The sequence below is a fragment of the Heptranchias perlo genome, chromosome 3 (genome assembly GCF_035084215.1).
Source record: "Heptranchias perlo isolate sHepPer1 chromosome 3, sHepPer1.hap1, whole genome shotgun sequence".
Taxonomy (NCBI): Eukaryota; Metazoa; Chordata; class Chondrichthyes; order Hexanchiformes; family Hexanchidae; genus Heptranchias; species Heptranchias perlo.
The window spans coordinates 7,988,638-8,005,528 of NC_090327.1; the positions used below are offsets into that span (position 1 = coordinate 7,988,638).

The window sequence follows — 16,891 nt, forward strand, 5'->3', positions numbered from 1 at the left end:
TGATGAAGCTTGTGCAGTATTAACTCTTTTCTTTCCTCATTCACCTCTCTTCAGCCTCTATGGCGCCCCGATGCAGTGCAGCTCTCCAGATGTAGCCTGTTTCCAACTTGCGGTATCGATGTTAAAAATTTTCACTTCCCTCTTGCAAAGGTCTTTAAACCTGAACCTAGGTCAGCCCAGCGGACTCAAACCATCTGCAAGTTCTCCATACTTCACTGAAAATTTATTAAGCCCCCATTGTCTGAGGCCACTAGCTGAATGATTTGTCGGGCTGCTGATTTAAATCCCAGTGTTGGAGTTGTCCTGAGAAACTAACCCCTTTTAAAGCAAGCTTCAACTTGTAAGTGCATGTCATCTTGTTTAACCCACAGCAGAGTTTCAAATCCCATGTCCAATCACTGACTGCCCATCTCATCTACCACCATTCTGTTTCGGCCCCTTTCTCACCCCTCCACCAATAAACACTTCGGCACACATCTCTAGTCCTAATTATTCCAATGCCCTCCCGTGCAGCAGCCCATCCTCCCTTTCCAAAAGGCAGCACGCTGCATCCTGTCCTGCACTGCTCCACCACCATTCCTATTGTAAAAGCTACTGAAATCTGTATTTCAAAAGGTATAAAAAAGCATGACAACAATTTTAAAGTCCGCCATGTACCCAATAGTCACTTCATCGTTGCCTTTAATTCAACAGTCCAAATTTCACGCTAACACTATTCTCGCTGACCCATGTTGGCTTCCTGTGCCTCATTAAATTTAGAACCCTTGTTCTCATCTTCAACTCTCTCCATAGCATCGCCCCAGCCCAGCTGTCCTTTGACTCTAGCCTTTTGTGCATTCCCTTCTCTCCCCTCACTTTACTTCAGTGCGAAGTACCCAATCAATTTCTATTTGCATACAAGGGGCATAATCTTAAAAGTAGAGCTAGGCCAGTTACGAGTGAAATCAGAAAGTACTTTTTCCACACAAAATAAAAGTGGAAATTTGGAACTCTTCCTCTTCTCCCCCGCCCCCCCACCAAAAGGCTGAGATTGCTGGATCAATTGAAATTTTCAAAACCAAGATAGAAATATTTGTGTTATGTAAGGATATTGAGATATGGAGAAAAGACAAGTAAATGGAGTTGAGGTGGAGATCAGCCATGATCTAATAGAAAAGTAGAACTGGTTCAAGAGGCTGAATGGCTTTACCCTATTCCTATGTGAAGTATCATGGGATTTTTTGTTCAAGATGCTATCTAAATGCAAGTTGTTTGGATATTAATGTCTGGAAACTTTCCCTTTGACATTCTGTAGAACATGCTCATTTCTTTTCCTCTTCCCAATTTCAAAAGGAAATTACTTCACATAGGAAAGCATAAGATTTTCCCCTTCAAATCCAGCTGTCAAAATATCTGATTGGGAAACTCTGCCCTATGATCAACCCCATTTTCACTTCAAAATCTTCCAACATCTGAAAACACTCCCTCATCTCATCACAAGTGACTCACTGTGACATCACTCAACCTGATGATGTATTGACTTGTACAGGCCAATAGATTGCTCTTAGTTGTCTCATCCAGATGACAGGAACATTATAACTGGCTTCAACAGCGTTGGAGCTAAGGGGAGGGCAAGAGAAAGGAAACAAAAAAAAGCCACAGTTCCTGCTCATGACTGTTATACAGAAACTTCTGCTGAAATATGCATGAGTGGGTACCAGATGAGGAAGGATTAAATCAGGCTCAGTTGCAAAATACCACACTGTCTGAAGTCACAAACGAACAGCAATTTGAGGGAGGAATTTGAAGTGTCGATCCATACCCAACATGAATGTTTGAGAAAAGGAAAAAACTATGGAAACCACTCCCACAATGTACCTGAAGTGGACAATACTAATGAACTTAAGGGGCTATATTTAACTATATGGATGAAGATCTGGACTGGCTCCCATACGTTTGCCTAAAAGACCTTCAAAAAGCTTGAGTAGTGGCAACAAAATCTCACTCTAATCAACAATTTGCATTTATATAAAGCCGTTAAAGTAGTAAAACGTCCCAAGACACTTCACAGGAGCATTATCAAACATAATTTGATATCGAGCCACATAACGAGATATTAGGACAGGTGGCCAAAAGCTTGATCAAAGAGGTAGGTTTTAAGGAACGTCTTAGAGAGGTACAGAGGCAGCAAGGTTTAGGGAGGAAATTCCAGAGCTTAGGGGAAGCTGAAGGCACAGCTGCCAGTGGTGGAGCGAAGGAAATCAGGGGATGCGCATGAAGCCAGAATTGGAGGAATGCAGAGTTCTCAGAGGGTTGTCAGGCTGGAGGAGGTTAGAGATAGGGGCAAGGCCACGGAGGGATTTGAAAACAAGGATGAGAATTTTAAAATCTAAGCATGGCGGACTGGGAGCCAACGTATGTCAGTGAGCATGGAGGTGACAGTTGAGCGGGACTTGGTGACAGTTAGGATACAGGCAGCACTCCCACAACGTACCTGAAGTGGACAATACTGGTGAACTTTGGGGGCTATATTTAACTATATGGATGAAGATCCAGACAGGCTCCCATGCATTTGCCTAATGGCAAAAAAACTTCACACTACGTAACTGTGCAGGAAAATCAGTGATGCAGTCCCAACATTTTTACATTTTTTGTTCTCAGCATGTCAACACTCTCAAGGCTACATTCATTGCCCATCCCGAGTTGCCGGTGGGCCTTCTCCTTGAACCACTGCACTCCTTGTGGTGCTGGCGCTCCTACAGTGGTGCTAGGTAGGGAATTCAACATTGAAGGAACAGCAATAAATGCCCAAACCAGGATTGTTTGTATGTTGGAGATGGTGGTGTTCCCATGGCATTGCAGCTCTTGTCCTTCAGTGGTGGAGGTCATAGGGAAGGGAGGTGCCATCGTAATTTCTTCGGTGAGTTGCGGCAATGCACCCTGTAGATTGTATACACTGCAGCCACGTTGTGCCGGTGATTGAGGAAATGAATGCTGTGTCCAGTGACAGTGGTGCCTATGAAGTGAACTGCTCCATCCTGGATGCTGTCAAGCTTCTGAGTGTTGTTGTGGCTGTACCCAACCAGATGCATGATGAATATTCCATCATATTCCTGACTTAAGCCTTATAAATGATGGCGCTCAGGAGGTGGGCCATTCGTCAAGACTACCAAACCTCTGCCCTGCTCTTGTAGCTATGGTAATAACATGGCTTGTCCGGTTAAGCTTTTAGTCGATGGTGACTCCCAACGTGTTGTTAATAGGGGACTCGGCGATAGTTGTGCTTTTGCAGGTCAAGGAGAAGATAACGGGCTCTCTTGTTCAAGCTGGTCTTTGCCTAGCACCTATATGGTGCAAACATTATCTGTCACTTGTCAACCCAGGTTCCGCTATAGGTTGGCATTAGCTGCTTCATGACTAGAATTGTGAAGAGCTCAGCACTGTGGAATCAAGACACTAGCAACAGTTCTTCTCTATAGTATGAAGGAAACTGGCTACTGATAGTTTGGTACCTCAAAGTCCTGAAAATCCATCTCAGCAAGAGCAGACAAGGCTCAGAAAACTCCACTGCATGTATGGAATTGGTACATAAGAAATAGCACGAAACAGCCCCTCGATCCTGCTCCGCCATTTATAAGAACGTAAGAAATGAGAGCAGGAGTAGGCCATATGGCCCCTCAAGCCTGCTCCATCATTCAGTAAGATCATGGCTGATCTACCTCAACTCCACTTTCCCCCCCGATCCCCATATCCCTCGATTCCCTTAGTGTCCAAATATCCATCGATCTTGGTCTTCAACATACTCAATGACTGAGCATCCACAGCACTCTGGGGAATTCCAAAGTATGGCTGGCAATATAAAGACATTCTATTAATCTTGCTAAAGTATAAAAAATACTTTTAAAAATGTCTTCAACAGGTACAAGAATTCAGGAGATTTAACCAAGAACCATTTTCCACAATACAAACTTTAAGCAATAAATGCAACACAAAGCAAATGCAATTAAGGGGAATGTGACCACATGGATAAAGAGGTAGTTGCGGGATAGAAAGCGAAGGGATGGAATAAAAAAGTTTCTTGCAATGGAAAGATGTTCAGTGATATTCCACAGGAGTCCATATAGGGCTCACTCTTATTTACTAAATGCATCATTTGGACTTAGAGGAATAGAGGACCAATGTCAAAATTTACTCTCATCATATAGGAGCTATGGCAAATTCTGACATGATTGCAAAAGGCTCCAAGAGGCCAAAGATCAGCTGGAAGGACAGGTAAGTAGGTGGCTGATACAGTTCAAAGTAGCAAAATATAGAGTTGTGTCTTTTGAAGAAAATACACCTTAAATGGAGCTTAAGTCATTAAATGTGGCCGCCCAAATACAGATAGGCCATAAAAGAAGCAAATGGGACCTTCAGTTTTGTATCCAGGTACATATAATACAAGAGCAAGGACAGCAATGTTGAACTTGTAGAAGATCTTAAGTTAGGCCCTATCTGGAATATTCTGTATAGTTTTGGACACCCCATTACAAGTATAAAAGCAGTGAAAATATTCAGAGTAAATTCACTGGGACGTTACCATTACAATTACGAAGACTCTGCACAGCCAATGAAGAATTTCCAAAGTGTGGTCGCTGTTGTAATGTAGGGAAACGTACTGCCAAACTGTACACAGCAAGGTGATAAATGACCACAGGACCTGTTTTAGAGAACGTTGGCCAGGAAACCTGAGCTGAGATGCTTGAGGGTTGACCTGATAGATGTCTTCAAGAATATGAAGGTTATGAGAAGGTAGATAGTGATAAATTATTTCGTCTTGTCAGCGATATGGTCAAGAGGGTACAAATTTAAAGTCAACCATAATTAAATCACAAAAATAATTACAGGGAAGTTAGAAACAAGTCATTTGCACAGAGAGTGGTTAGAATGACTTGGAAATATATCGCCGATCTTTCGTAGTCGCAGGGTCAAAATCCTGGAACACTCTACCTAAATTGTACTGCGGGAGTACCTTCACCACATGGACTGCAGCGGTTCAAGAAGGTGGCTCACCACCACCTTCTCAAGGGCAATTAGGGATGGGCAATAAATGCTGGCCTTGCCAGCAACACACACATCCCATGAATGAATAAAAAGAAAAAAAAACGTAGAGTTCTATCCCACACAGTCATTGAAACAAAGGACGAATTATTTTAAACAGGAACTAGATAATTGCTTAAAAAACACTATTAAAGGAATGGGGAGCAAGAGTACAATTAGGTTAGGCAACTTGGAGAAAAACAATGACATAGACCTGATGGACTGAAAGAATGTTCTAGCATAGAAACAAGCCAATGAACAATGCACTGCATGAACCTAAATTTTACATGCAGAAAGAATTGCATATACTCCAATTCAGTTTTAAAGTACAAAATTCCTACTTTCCTATATTACTAACTATGTCTAGTTCTAATGACTGGACAATTCAATTTTTTGTCCGAAGTGGCTGAATTAGGAGATAATTTGAATCGGAAATGTGATTTGGCAATCTAATTTGTGCATCTCTATGTATATATTTAAGAAGTTATATATTATGTTTGCTATGTTATGTAGTGTTCAAACAAACTGCATGCTTGAGTAAACCCACTCAACCACAAAACTCATCAAGTTTATTACCACATACTCCATTGAATTGCTCGTGAGCAACATTGGACTCACGTACACCGCTCAGTTTCCGACCAGAGAAGTCGTCACCAACTTTAGCTTTCTCGTTCGAGAGGCATAAGCTGTATGATGGGCTCCTGCAGGATCAGCTCTCCAGAAAGGAGTATGTTTAATAGAACAGTCCTACAGAACACGCAACGGGCCCATCCCATTTGTTAAATAATTGATTCTTCTAGTTCAAGTACAGTCACTAAGGCATAGGAAAGGATTAAATGAGGCAATTCCACCATTTAGATAACTAAATCATACATTACTGAGTTCAGAAGTAGTGATTGACCAATAGAATTAACTTAAATTGCTCACTGTTGTATGATACATAATATATCTTGGACACAAAAATCAGTCAATTATATGCTGGGACTAAACCCCTTTCTGGGTACGTTTCAACAATGCACTGCACCACAAAAACAAGTTTAAACAGTTTCAACAAGCACCCACCCTTTTAAAAACACAATATGTTCGTTATACTTCCCACTGGTTCCCATAGAACAGGAGAATGCATCTTGCCCTAACTGGGATAGCTTTCAATTTTCCATTTACACTGAAAGTGCCAACATAAACCATTTGAGAGAAAATTAACAAGTTATGAACACTAGTCAGATAAAGTTCTAGAATCTTGTCAGGATTGCAGCCCAACTTCAGCCTGCATGGTACAACTCTGTTCCTAGACTGACATTGCAAAGTTCACAATTCAACTTAATTACAACTCATTCAAGTTTTTTTTTTTCCGATTTTCTTGAAATGTTTTAAACCGAATGCTGCAACTCTTTGACATTGAGTAAAGTTAGCCAAGTTGGTTTTACAGCACAGCTGAAAACTATGCCCTGGTCCACTGTTTTACATCAGTTTACCAGGCTTGATGTCAATATAGACATCACTGGAAATCAGTGAATATGACCTGGAATATCTACAGCATTATAAAAAAAAATGGCCAAATCATTAACATATACAGATGGGTCCTCCTCTATTTGGCTTCAAAATTCAACTGTCATTACATTAACTCAAATTAAAAGAGGCTTTCTCTCTCAGCTTAAATGTTTTCTGAAGCTTACAGAACACGAACAAAAGCTGCAGATATTTAATCAGTGCAGCCAGTGTTTTCTTACAATACAGCTTAATTTTAAAAACACAATATAAACTTAACCGTAATAAAACTTTTGAAATTTGTCCTCTTGCTCAGGGCAATTTTCAAAAACTAAACAGAAATGACTAGAAGCTAAAAAGGGAAAAAAAAAATCCAGCAGTTTGGTAAATATGATACTGATGCATCCTAAGAAATTGGACACATTCAGCTCAGAGTCACAGCATTGGGAAGGGGCAGGGGGGGAATATCAACTACAAACCCAAACTTTTCAGAGAGGCTGAAAACTCTAACTGAAGATAGCAAAAGACAAAAAAGACAATTCAATGGGTAAATTTCATCTGGCTATTATGAAATAGGTTTTTAATATTTTTGCCAAAAGCCTTATTTTCAACATTGGAAATTTTCAGTTACTGAGAAATTAGTAGATTTTTTTTCCCAGAAAGCACTGGGTGATTTTATACAATGATAGCTTATAGCAGGCGTAAAATTGAATGGAAAATGTGGGCACATGGATTTACAATACAAAATTTGACAAATGTGACAACTAAGGTTTGTGGACAGGAAGTGTATGCCTACGCAAGACTTTTACGCGTTATATCTGTATTAATTGATCACAAAAGAGTCAAAACGGAGTGTAACTTGCAGCACCTCCAATGCCACTGGTCTTAATGTGAACACATGAAGTTTCCTCACTTAAGTCAAGTTTCTGTAATCAGGCCATGAACCACCTCCCCACCAACAGATCAGATATCATATTGCTCCTATTCTGACCAGGTACTGCAGAAATTATGCTCGACAAGACTTGCACCAATAATACATAATGACATGGGAGAAATAAAGCATTGTGAAAGAGATGTGGCATTGGTTAGTAAAAATTCACAATTATGCTTCTACCCAGCAATACGGCCACGGAACAGAATTATGCAATTAGAAGAGCATGAACAAGTATCACCCATTTACCTCATTCCCCACCCTATTGCTGCTCAGTTAATTTGCACTGTAACAGTAGATGTCCGTTGAGTGAGCTACATTACAGCATATGCACTGCATATATCAAGTGGTTATGTTCTCCAACACTAGGAAAAAAAGATCACATCCAGTACAAGAATACATGTCTCAACCACTGGTGCAATACCCATATACATATTCCCAACCCCTACATGTGCAGGCATTTTATAGTATCTTCAAATTGTACAGTAGCTTTTAAATTACTTCACCTTGTTGGCTGCACTATTCAACTTACTGAATACTGCTCCGGTTGTACAGAAAATTCTTTAGAATTCCACACAACTTTCAAAGAGGCAATGGTAAAAATGGTTTAATATTTCCTACACTGGACTGCTTTCCAAAAAACAAAGCAACTCCAAATCCTAAACTTTGAACACAGTTCTGATTCAAAATAGAATATAAAACTTCAGAACTTACATTGGAAAGTAAACTTATACCACAAACTTCTCACCACTACTCATTTAATCTAGCTCAAAAAACATGGTCCCAGCTCAGAACTATCAACACTGTAGAAATGTGTCGACAGCAGGGCTACCAAATGGAGTACTCAACAGCCATGAAAACTCGAAAATGTAAACTCACTTGCAACGTATTAGGGTTAATATTTAAACTGTGAAGATTTGAGGCATCATCCTCCAGATCATGCCTTGACCATTCTATTTCTCAATTAGCCTGTTGCCAAGTTAGTCAGAATTAGCAGATAAGCAAAATGCAACCAGCTTACAAGTAACAATGTGCAGATCCCTTTAACTGTCTTACAAACATACAAAAAAAACAGGAAAAGACCAATTGGTCCATCGAGCCTGTCCCTTTTCTCTACTTTCCTGCTGCATTTATTTTTCGTGACATTTTGGTTCTGATCAAGGAGAGAGATAGCCATCTGTCAAGTACAGTAGCCAGGTATGTGCTGTAGACCCGCACCTACAAAGAACTAGGTTCAGACTGCCCAAACTCAGTTTACATATAGAGTCCTTACAGCCAAAGGGATGAAGACTTTCAACCCATCAGTCTGGGCTGAAATCAGAAAAAGAGTAGGCACTAACCAAGGTAATTTAACACAAAAACAGAGAATCATTTGCATGAGCAATTCCTGGATGAAAAACGTGAATGGTTTTCCCTTAAATTAATGGCCCGCTAACAAAATAGCATTCTCAAATCACCCAATTCATCACCAGGCATTGATGGAATTTTGTTAGCTGTTAAGAAAAAAAAATGATATCTGCTAGCTTATTAAGGAGAAATGTCTTCCTTCCACAAGAGGCTGGGCCACTTTATGCAATGCCACTAAATCCCTCGGGATTTTAATAAACATATAAAATTAAGTACAGAAGTTGACAGTCCACAATGACTTTGCAGTCTCTGAATTGTACCAAAAGCTGAAAACAGTGATATACAACAATGAACTCACACTTAAAGAATCTGTGATCCAGGCAAATGCATTGTTCTGGACACCCCTTCCTAACAGCACTGTGGAAGAACCTTCACCCCACAGACTGCAGCGGTTCAAGAAGGTGGTTCACCACCACCTTCTCAAGGGCAATAAATGCCAGCCTTGCCAGCGACACCCACATCCCATGAACGAATGAAAAAAAAAATCCAAACACTCCAGCCCTTGCAGTGCCCACCAGTAGTGGAAGGTCTTAAGCGCATTGGTGGGCACCGTATGCACCCTCTCCTGGGCCACCTGGGCGCAGACAAGACCGCAGAAGAGGCGCAAGCAGCCAGAGCAACAACCTCCACAGGCTATGTCCAACCTAGACCTGGCCCAGGAACAGACCCATGACAAGATCAACTTTTTTGATCAGCAAAGGAGTCAAAGGATATGGGGAAAGGGCGGGAAAGTGGAGTTGAGGTACAAATCAGATCAGCCATGATCAGCGGGCTCAAGGGGCCGAATGGCCTACTCCTATCTCTTATGGTCTAAGGTCCTCAGACTTGCCCGTCCCTCTATGCACAGGTGGCCAAAGATCTGGAGTGGTGTCCTGAATTGGTGCCGGAAGTTGAGGAGCAGCCCTTCCAAATAGTGGGCTCTGACAATTATTGTGGTATTTTATCTGTGCAAATTTCTTCCCTTCCCTCTATATCTCTCACATACGTCTCATGTTCCTTTACCCATGCGCTCAATTCTTATCTCGTATTTTTAAAATCCAAAGATACACAGTAGCAGGGTGATAGGCAACATGTACCATGATTGAGGTAGACGTTAGGATGAAGCAGTGAAGAAGTTGCCTGGAAGGTGATGAAGCACGTACAAGTGAAAGAGAAAGTTGCGATCGGTAAGGGGGATTGCCAGCCAAGAATACCCTGGGCAGTAGAGTCTGAAATCTTGCTGTACCCACGACATACTCATATGATGCATTTTGTTATGGTGTCTATCACGCTAAACAAATCTTATTGTTTCTGGCCGAGGGTACGTAGGAAGATGTGAGGCAATATATACCAAGTTGACGGTGCAGGTAAGGAGGTATCACAAAAGTGCTACAACATAAGGTGGTGAGGCTGAGCAACTGCAGCCAAGAGAAACCAAAGGGCTGGGAGCAAAAGAGGTGGAGACCTGAACCTCAAAGTAATTGTGGTGCTGGGCTCTGGAATGATCTGTAGAATTGCAGTCTCAGCACTTAGACTGGGTTAGGGAGCCAAAATGCACTCGGGGCAGCCAGAGAAGCATCTGGAGCAGGTAAACAGACTTGACGAGCAAGTGTAGGAGACCTTTGCAGGCTGGTCCATTACTGTGAAATGCCTTGGGACGTTTTACTACGTTAAAAGGCACTACATCAACGCAAGTTGTTGTTCTCAAACCCCCCCCCACACCAGTTACTCCTACCCGAATCCTCCCTCTCATGCTGGTTTTCTCAACTAGTTATAAAAAGTAAATACTAAAAATATCTTATGGCTGCTTTGAATCAACCACAAACAGGACATATAGAGAACGTTTTAATGAATCATCCACTTTACTCTGAATATCTCAAAACAATAGCGGTCACTTAAAACGTGTTTAGCAAAAGCATTTATGCCACTTCATACAATATGTAATAGACCTATACAAAGTCACATTTCAGCTGATAATTCAGTACACATATATGCCACGAAGATTGCCCACACAACTTATGGATCCCCAAAATTTCTTAGTCTAAAAAGACTGCAAAATACTGTAACTGCAAGTGAAGCACGCGAATGCAAATGCTGGGGGGGTGGAAAAGAAAAAAAAAAAATCAGGGAATGTTTGCTAAACAAGCTTTTTGTTTTAATTTCCAACACCTGGAATTAAATGTAAACTTTAAACAGCTTCCATAAGCTGAAGTACCTTGCACAACCAAAATAATTGAAGTAAACAAGAAATTGAGAGCTTACCGCTGATATTGAGATCATAATCTCCTGCTGTAATCACATTAGCAACCAATCCTTCTGCAGGTTGACTGGCAGAAACCACCTCACTTAACAGCTTCCGAATGGCAGTCTGTTGTGGCGGTTGGGTAACAATGCTGGTAACACTGATCCTCAGATTTTTAATAACATGGCTCTGGTTGTTAGGATCTCGCATATGAACTAGACAAAAAGAAAAGCAGCAAAAATCACTAAACAGATTTAATAAATATTGAAGTCCCACTGCAGTACCCTGACACTGCATGCCCCAATTTCATACCGATTAAAAAGCTACCTGGTGTGCACTGAGACAACACATTAATACACCATGTAGACGGCCATAAGAAATCCCCACCTCACTTTGCAGAATACTTACGAAGGAAGTCCTTATCTCAGCCACAAGTGCCAGAAAAGGCACACAGAGGTTGGGAAGGAATACGAGATGGGACAGTTCACTCATTATTCTTGAACACTTGTTAGGAGCTGGCTTAAGAGCAGTACACAGACACACACGCACACAGGTTTTACAACCTAAACCCCTAGAATCATACAGCACCGAAGGAGACCATTCAGCAAGTCCATCGTGCCTGTGCCGGCTCTTTGAAAGCTATCCAATTTGTCCCACTTCCCTGCTCTTTCCCCAATGTCTCCAAAATGTCCCTGCACATTTTTCCTTTTCAAATATATATCCAATTCCTTTTTGAATGTTACTATTGAATCTTTCACCACCCTTTCAGGCAGTGCATTCGTTAAAAAAAAAGTTCTCACCTCCCCTCAGGTTCTTTTGCCAATTATCTTAAATGTGTCCTCTGGTTACCAACCTTCCTGCCAGCGGAAACAGTTTCTCCTTATTTAATCTAACTAAACCCTTCATAATTCTGAACAGCTATTAAATCGGCCCTTAATCTTTTTTTGCTATAAGAACAATCCCAGTTTTTCTAGTCTCTCCAGATAACAAACTCATCACTCCAGTACCATTCCAGTAAATCTCCTCTGCACGCTCTCCAAGGCCTTTCTAACAAAAGGTCTTCGACCTGAAACGTTGACTCTTTCTTTCTCCACACTTGCTGAGCTTTTCCAGTATTTTCTGTTTTTATTTCAGTATTTTGCTTTTGATTTAGCATTAGTTCCTTGTTTTTGTACTCTTATGCCTCTATTTTGAAAGCCCAAAATCCCGTTTGCGTTTTTAATAGCCTTATCAACTGGTCCTGCCACCTTCAAAGATTTGTGTATGTGAATCCCTGGATCTCTGTTCTTGCATCCCCTTTAAAATTGTATCATTTCGTATCATATTGCTTCTCCTTGTTCTTCCTGCCAAATGCACATAAAGAAAATATTATATATGTAAAAAAAAATTCAGTCCATAAATGGCAGTTTATGCTTATGCTTTTTAGTGTGTTGGGAATCTGCTCTATAATTAAACCTAGCAACTTCAATCAGTAGCAATGAATTCCAACCGTTAAGGCAGTGATGGGAAGGAACTGCAGAACAGTCAGTATGAAAAAAGCTCTTCTATATAAAAAAAATCATTTAACAATCAGAAATTTACAAGGGAATTAAGCCAAGTTTAAAAACACAGCATGGGTATGTAATTGTCACATCAGATACTTGCAAAATTTCAGCAGAAATTACATAAATGCTGAAAAAGTGTGGATATTCATAGCTCAACAGATTGTGTGTCTAGTTTTTAAGATGAGGGAATGAGCAACAGTACAAGTAACCCCACAAAAGAGACTCTACAGTGTTTTAATCCACGTATGCAGGATAGTCAAAATATTGTGGAAAATATATAGATATGCACCAAATTAAAATGCACACCTACAGTTCTAGGTGCAAAGCACCCATTTAGTTTTCTACATTTTGTAGACAGATTTTAACAGTTTGTTGTTTGTTTATTTAAAACAAACTCAAATTTGAGGGGGGACATCTCAGTCTTATAGTATTGGAGAACGTTGAAACTGTAAAGTACGATACGCAAATATGTGCCAACCATATGATGCAGTGCGCACAGGTCACATCAGGTTGTGTATTGTCTTCAATCTCCAAAAACAGGCTATGATGCAAACCACAAAGATCTACATTCTACAATTCTGTTCTCATATATAGCAGGTGGAGACCAAGCCTGATGAGGCATTATTAAGTGACAAACATTTAATTAGAATAGCAGCAGCCCATCAAACTCTAAAATCCACTAGAGTGTTTTCAAAATACCCCATAGTTATGTATTAAACACAATGTAACATTGGGACGCTGAAACTGAGAACAAGTATGAGTATGAAATAATACAATTTAGGAAATTATAATGCAAGATGTTAAGCATTTTTCATTAAATCTATTTATAAGCTTGAGCACTGCCTGCAAATACCAGTATACTACAACTGATGAGTATTACGACCTCTTCCAAGTGGATTCATTAACACAAACTCCAAAGCCAGTACACATTTATCTGTTCTATGCTGCACTTTGTCATCAAGAGGAAACACCAAAGTTGTAGTATGAAACTCGTTTAAGATTCTGGCATGGCTAGTTTCACGTATTGGACAGATCATACAGTGCATCACTAGTCGATTGTTAAATCTACTGAACTCAATGAATCAGACTAGTGTTAATCTTAAGGGCCGGTAGTCATTTTTTTAGGCAATTAAAAAGGAAGGATTCTATTCGCGTCTCTGCTTTCAGTTGTTAGCCCAATTTAATTATTTCTGCAGAAATTAAGATTATGCATGGTTCCACTTACCAATGTTACATTGTGTTTAATACACAACTATGGGGTATTTTGAAAACTGTATAGTGGATTTTAGAGTTTGATGGGCTGCTGCTATTCTAATTAAATGTTTGTCACTAAATAATGCCTCATCAGGCTTGGTCTCCACCTGCTATATATGAGAACAGAATTGTACAATGTAGGTCTTTGTGGTTTGCATCATAGCCTGTTTTTGGAGATTGAAGACAATACACAACCTGATGTGACCTGTGCGTATGGTTGGCACATATTTGTGTATCGTACTTTTCACTTACCTATTAACAAACTTGCATTTACATAGCACCTTTCATGACCTCAGGACACCCCAAAGCACTTTACAGCCAATGAAGTACTTTTGAAGTGTTGTCACTGTTGTGATGTAGGAAACTTGGCAGCCAATTTGCACACAGCAAGGTCCCATAAACAGCAAAGTGATAATGACCAGATAATCTGTTTTAGTGATGTTGGTTGAGAGATAAATATTGGCCAGGATACCAGGGAGAACTCCCCTGCTCCTCTTCGAAACGGTGCCATGGGATCTTTTACGCCCACCTGAGAGAACAGATGGGGCGTCGGTTTAACATCTCACCCGAAAGACAGCAGCTCCGACAGTGCAGGACTCCCTCAGTGCTGCACTGGGAGTTCAGCCTAGGTTACGTGCTCAAGTCTCTGGAGTGGGACTTGAACTCACAACCTTCTAACTCAGTCAAGAGTGCTGATCCTCAACTGTTGACACCAAGAGTAAACATGAAAAGTAATAGGTTTATGGACAGGACATCAACTAACTTATTGAAAGAAGTTTTAATTTAACCTGATTATTTTACATAAAGTACCAATATACGAGAGCAAAAATAAAATATCCTTTCACGTATGATTCTCTTAATTTCATCAGCAGTAGCACAACTGTAAACACCAATAATTTAATCTAATCACATAGCTCAAAGGGCTCTGTACATGTTTAGAATATAATACAAAATTGTCCTATTGCCTGCTTTTCACAGTTCAGTTGAACATAGCACGAAAATGTACACCCTCATTTCATTTTACTGAAAACATGCAGACAGAGACAGACAGGCAGACAAGGGTCACTTAAGAGTCTTACTGTTTACTAATCAGGAGTTTTAATTTCGAGCCCAACACACGCGCCTCATTGGACCTCTGTCCAGAAACAGACTTATTCTAGTTAACTAAAAAGCGAGTTAAACACTTTAAAAAAACCACTTGTTAACCCGAACGGGCTTCAAAATTTCGTTTTCTTAATGCGGGTGCGCCGATTTTCTTTTAAAAACGGTCAGTAGATTTCAAGCCATACATGTTGAGAACAAATTAAATCCAAACTCTGTCACTTGTCTGACGTTCACTGGAAGCCGAGACCGAATTCACAGGCCCTGACCGACCAGAGGGAGGGAGGGAGAGGAACTGAGCACCGACCGAGCCCGGCCACCAGTGGACACGGATCCGGCAGGAGAGGCCACAGGGAGGGGAGGGAAGAAAATAAACAGACACACAGGCCCTGCCAGCAGGCCTGAGAGGGCTTCTCCCTCCCTCCCTCCCTCCCCTCCTAGGGACAAACCTTCAGACGTCAGGCGGCAGAAAGGCCTGACCAGCTCGGCGAAAGTCAGGTTGTTTTTCCGCGTCGAAGTCTCCGCAGCCTCGCTGCACAGGACGGCGACCATGGGGACGAAGGTGTCCTGGATGAACTCCTGGACGCTCTGCACACACTGAGCCATCCCCGGCCGGCGGACACGCTCGTCAGACGGTTTTTTTAATTGATGAAGCGGGGGGGAAAGGCCAGCTACGATCAGGCGAGACCGAGCGGCGCCGCCATGTTGGACACAATCTTCCTGCTGCGCTTCCCGTCGGCCGGCCCGCGTCACGTGATAGCAGCTCCGTGACGCGACACGCCACGCCCCTGCCGGTGCCCCCCCCCCCCAATCGCGTCAAGCGCCTGCGCACTGAGCCAAAACAAAAAAGCAAGAGTTTGGATTCCAGCTGCCTCTGCACATCTGTCAATCATCCCCAATGGAGAGAGCTGTCAACCCAAGGGAAAATGTGAGGTTATTCACTCTGTGTGTGGGGGGGGGGGGGAAGAATAGAAAAACAGAATATTTTTTAAATGGTGAGAAACTGTTAAATGTTGGTGTTCAGAGAGATTTGGGTGTCCTCATACAAGAAATACAAAAAGTTAACATGCAGGTACAGCAAGCAATTAGGAAAGCAAATGGTATGTTGGCCTTTATTGCAAAGGGGGTTGGAGTGCAAGAGTAAGGAAGTCTTATGACATAAATACTGTGGCTACAAGAGCAGGTCAGAGGCTGGGTATTCTGCGGCGAGTGACTCACCTCCTGACTCCCCAAAGCCTTTCCACCATCTGCAGGGCACAAGTCAGGAGTGTGATGGAATACTCTCCACTTGCCTGGATGAGTGCAGCTCCAACAACACTCAAGAAGCTCGACACCATCCAGGACAAAGCAGCCCGCTTGATTGGCACCCCATCCACCACCCTAAACATTCACTCCCTTCACCACCGGCGCACCGTGGCTGCAGTGTGGACCATCCACAGGATGCACTGCAGCAACTCGCCAAGGCTTCTTCGACAGCACCTCCCAAACCCACGACCTCTACCACCTAGAAGGACAAGAGCAGCAGGCACATCGGAACAACACCACCTGCACGTTCCCCTCCAAGTCACACACCATCCTGACTTGGAAATATATTGCAGTTCCTTCATCGTCGCTGGATCAAAATCCTGGAACTCCCTACCTAACAGCACTGTGGGAGAACCTTCACCACACAGACTGCAGCGATTCAAAAAGGCGGCTCACCACCACCTTCTCAAGGGCAATTAGGGATGGGCAGTAAATGCTGGCCTTGCCAGCGACGCCCACATCCAATGAATGAAATTTTAAAAATGAGGAGGAATTTCTTCATGCAGAGGGTTGTGAATCTTTGGAATTCTCTGCCCAAGAGGTCTGTGGATGCTGAGTCATTGCATATATTCAAGGCTGAGA

At 41.8% G+C, this 16,891-nt stretch overlaps 1 protein-coding gene across 2 annotated transcripts in view; it reads right to left on the reverse strand.

Annotated features, from left to right (window-relative positions):
* The window catches only part of trappc8 (trafficking protein particle complex subunit 8), a 151,875-nt gene extending 136,131 nt beyond the window's left edge, over positions 1–15,744 (reverse strand). For both annotated transcript variants that reach the window (XM_067977999.1, XM_067977994.1), the window contains exons 1-2: positions 15,454–15,744; positions 11,126–11,320 (exon numbers count right to left, since the gene is read on the reverse strand). In XM_067977999.1, coding sequence (XP_067834100.1) covers positions 11,126–11,320; positions 15,454–15,610 — 352 coding nt within the window. In that variant the 5' untranslated portion in view covers positions 15,611–15,744. The remainder of the gene's footprint in view (positions 1–11,125; positions 11,321–15,453) is intronic.
* Between the last annotated feature and the right edge of the window lie 1,147 nt (positions 15,745–16,891).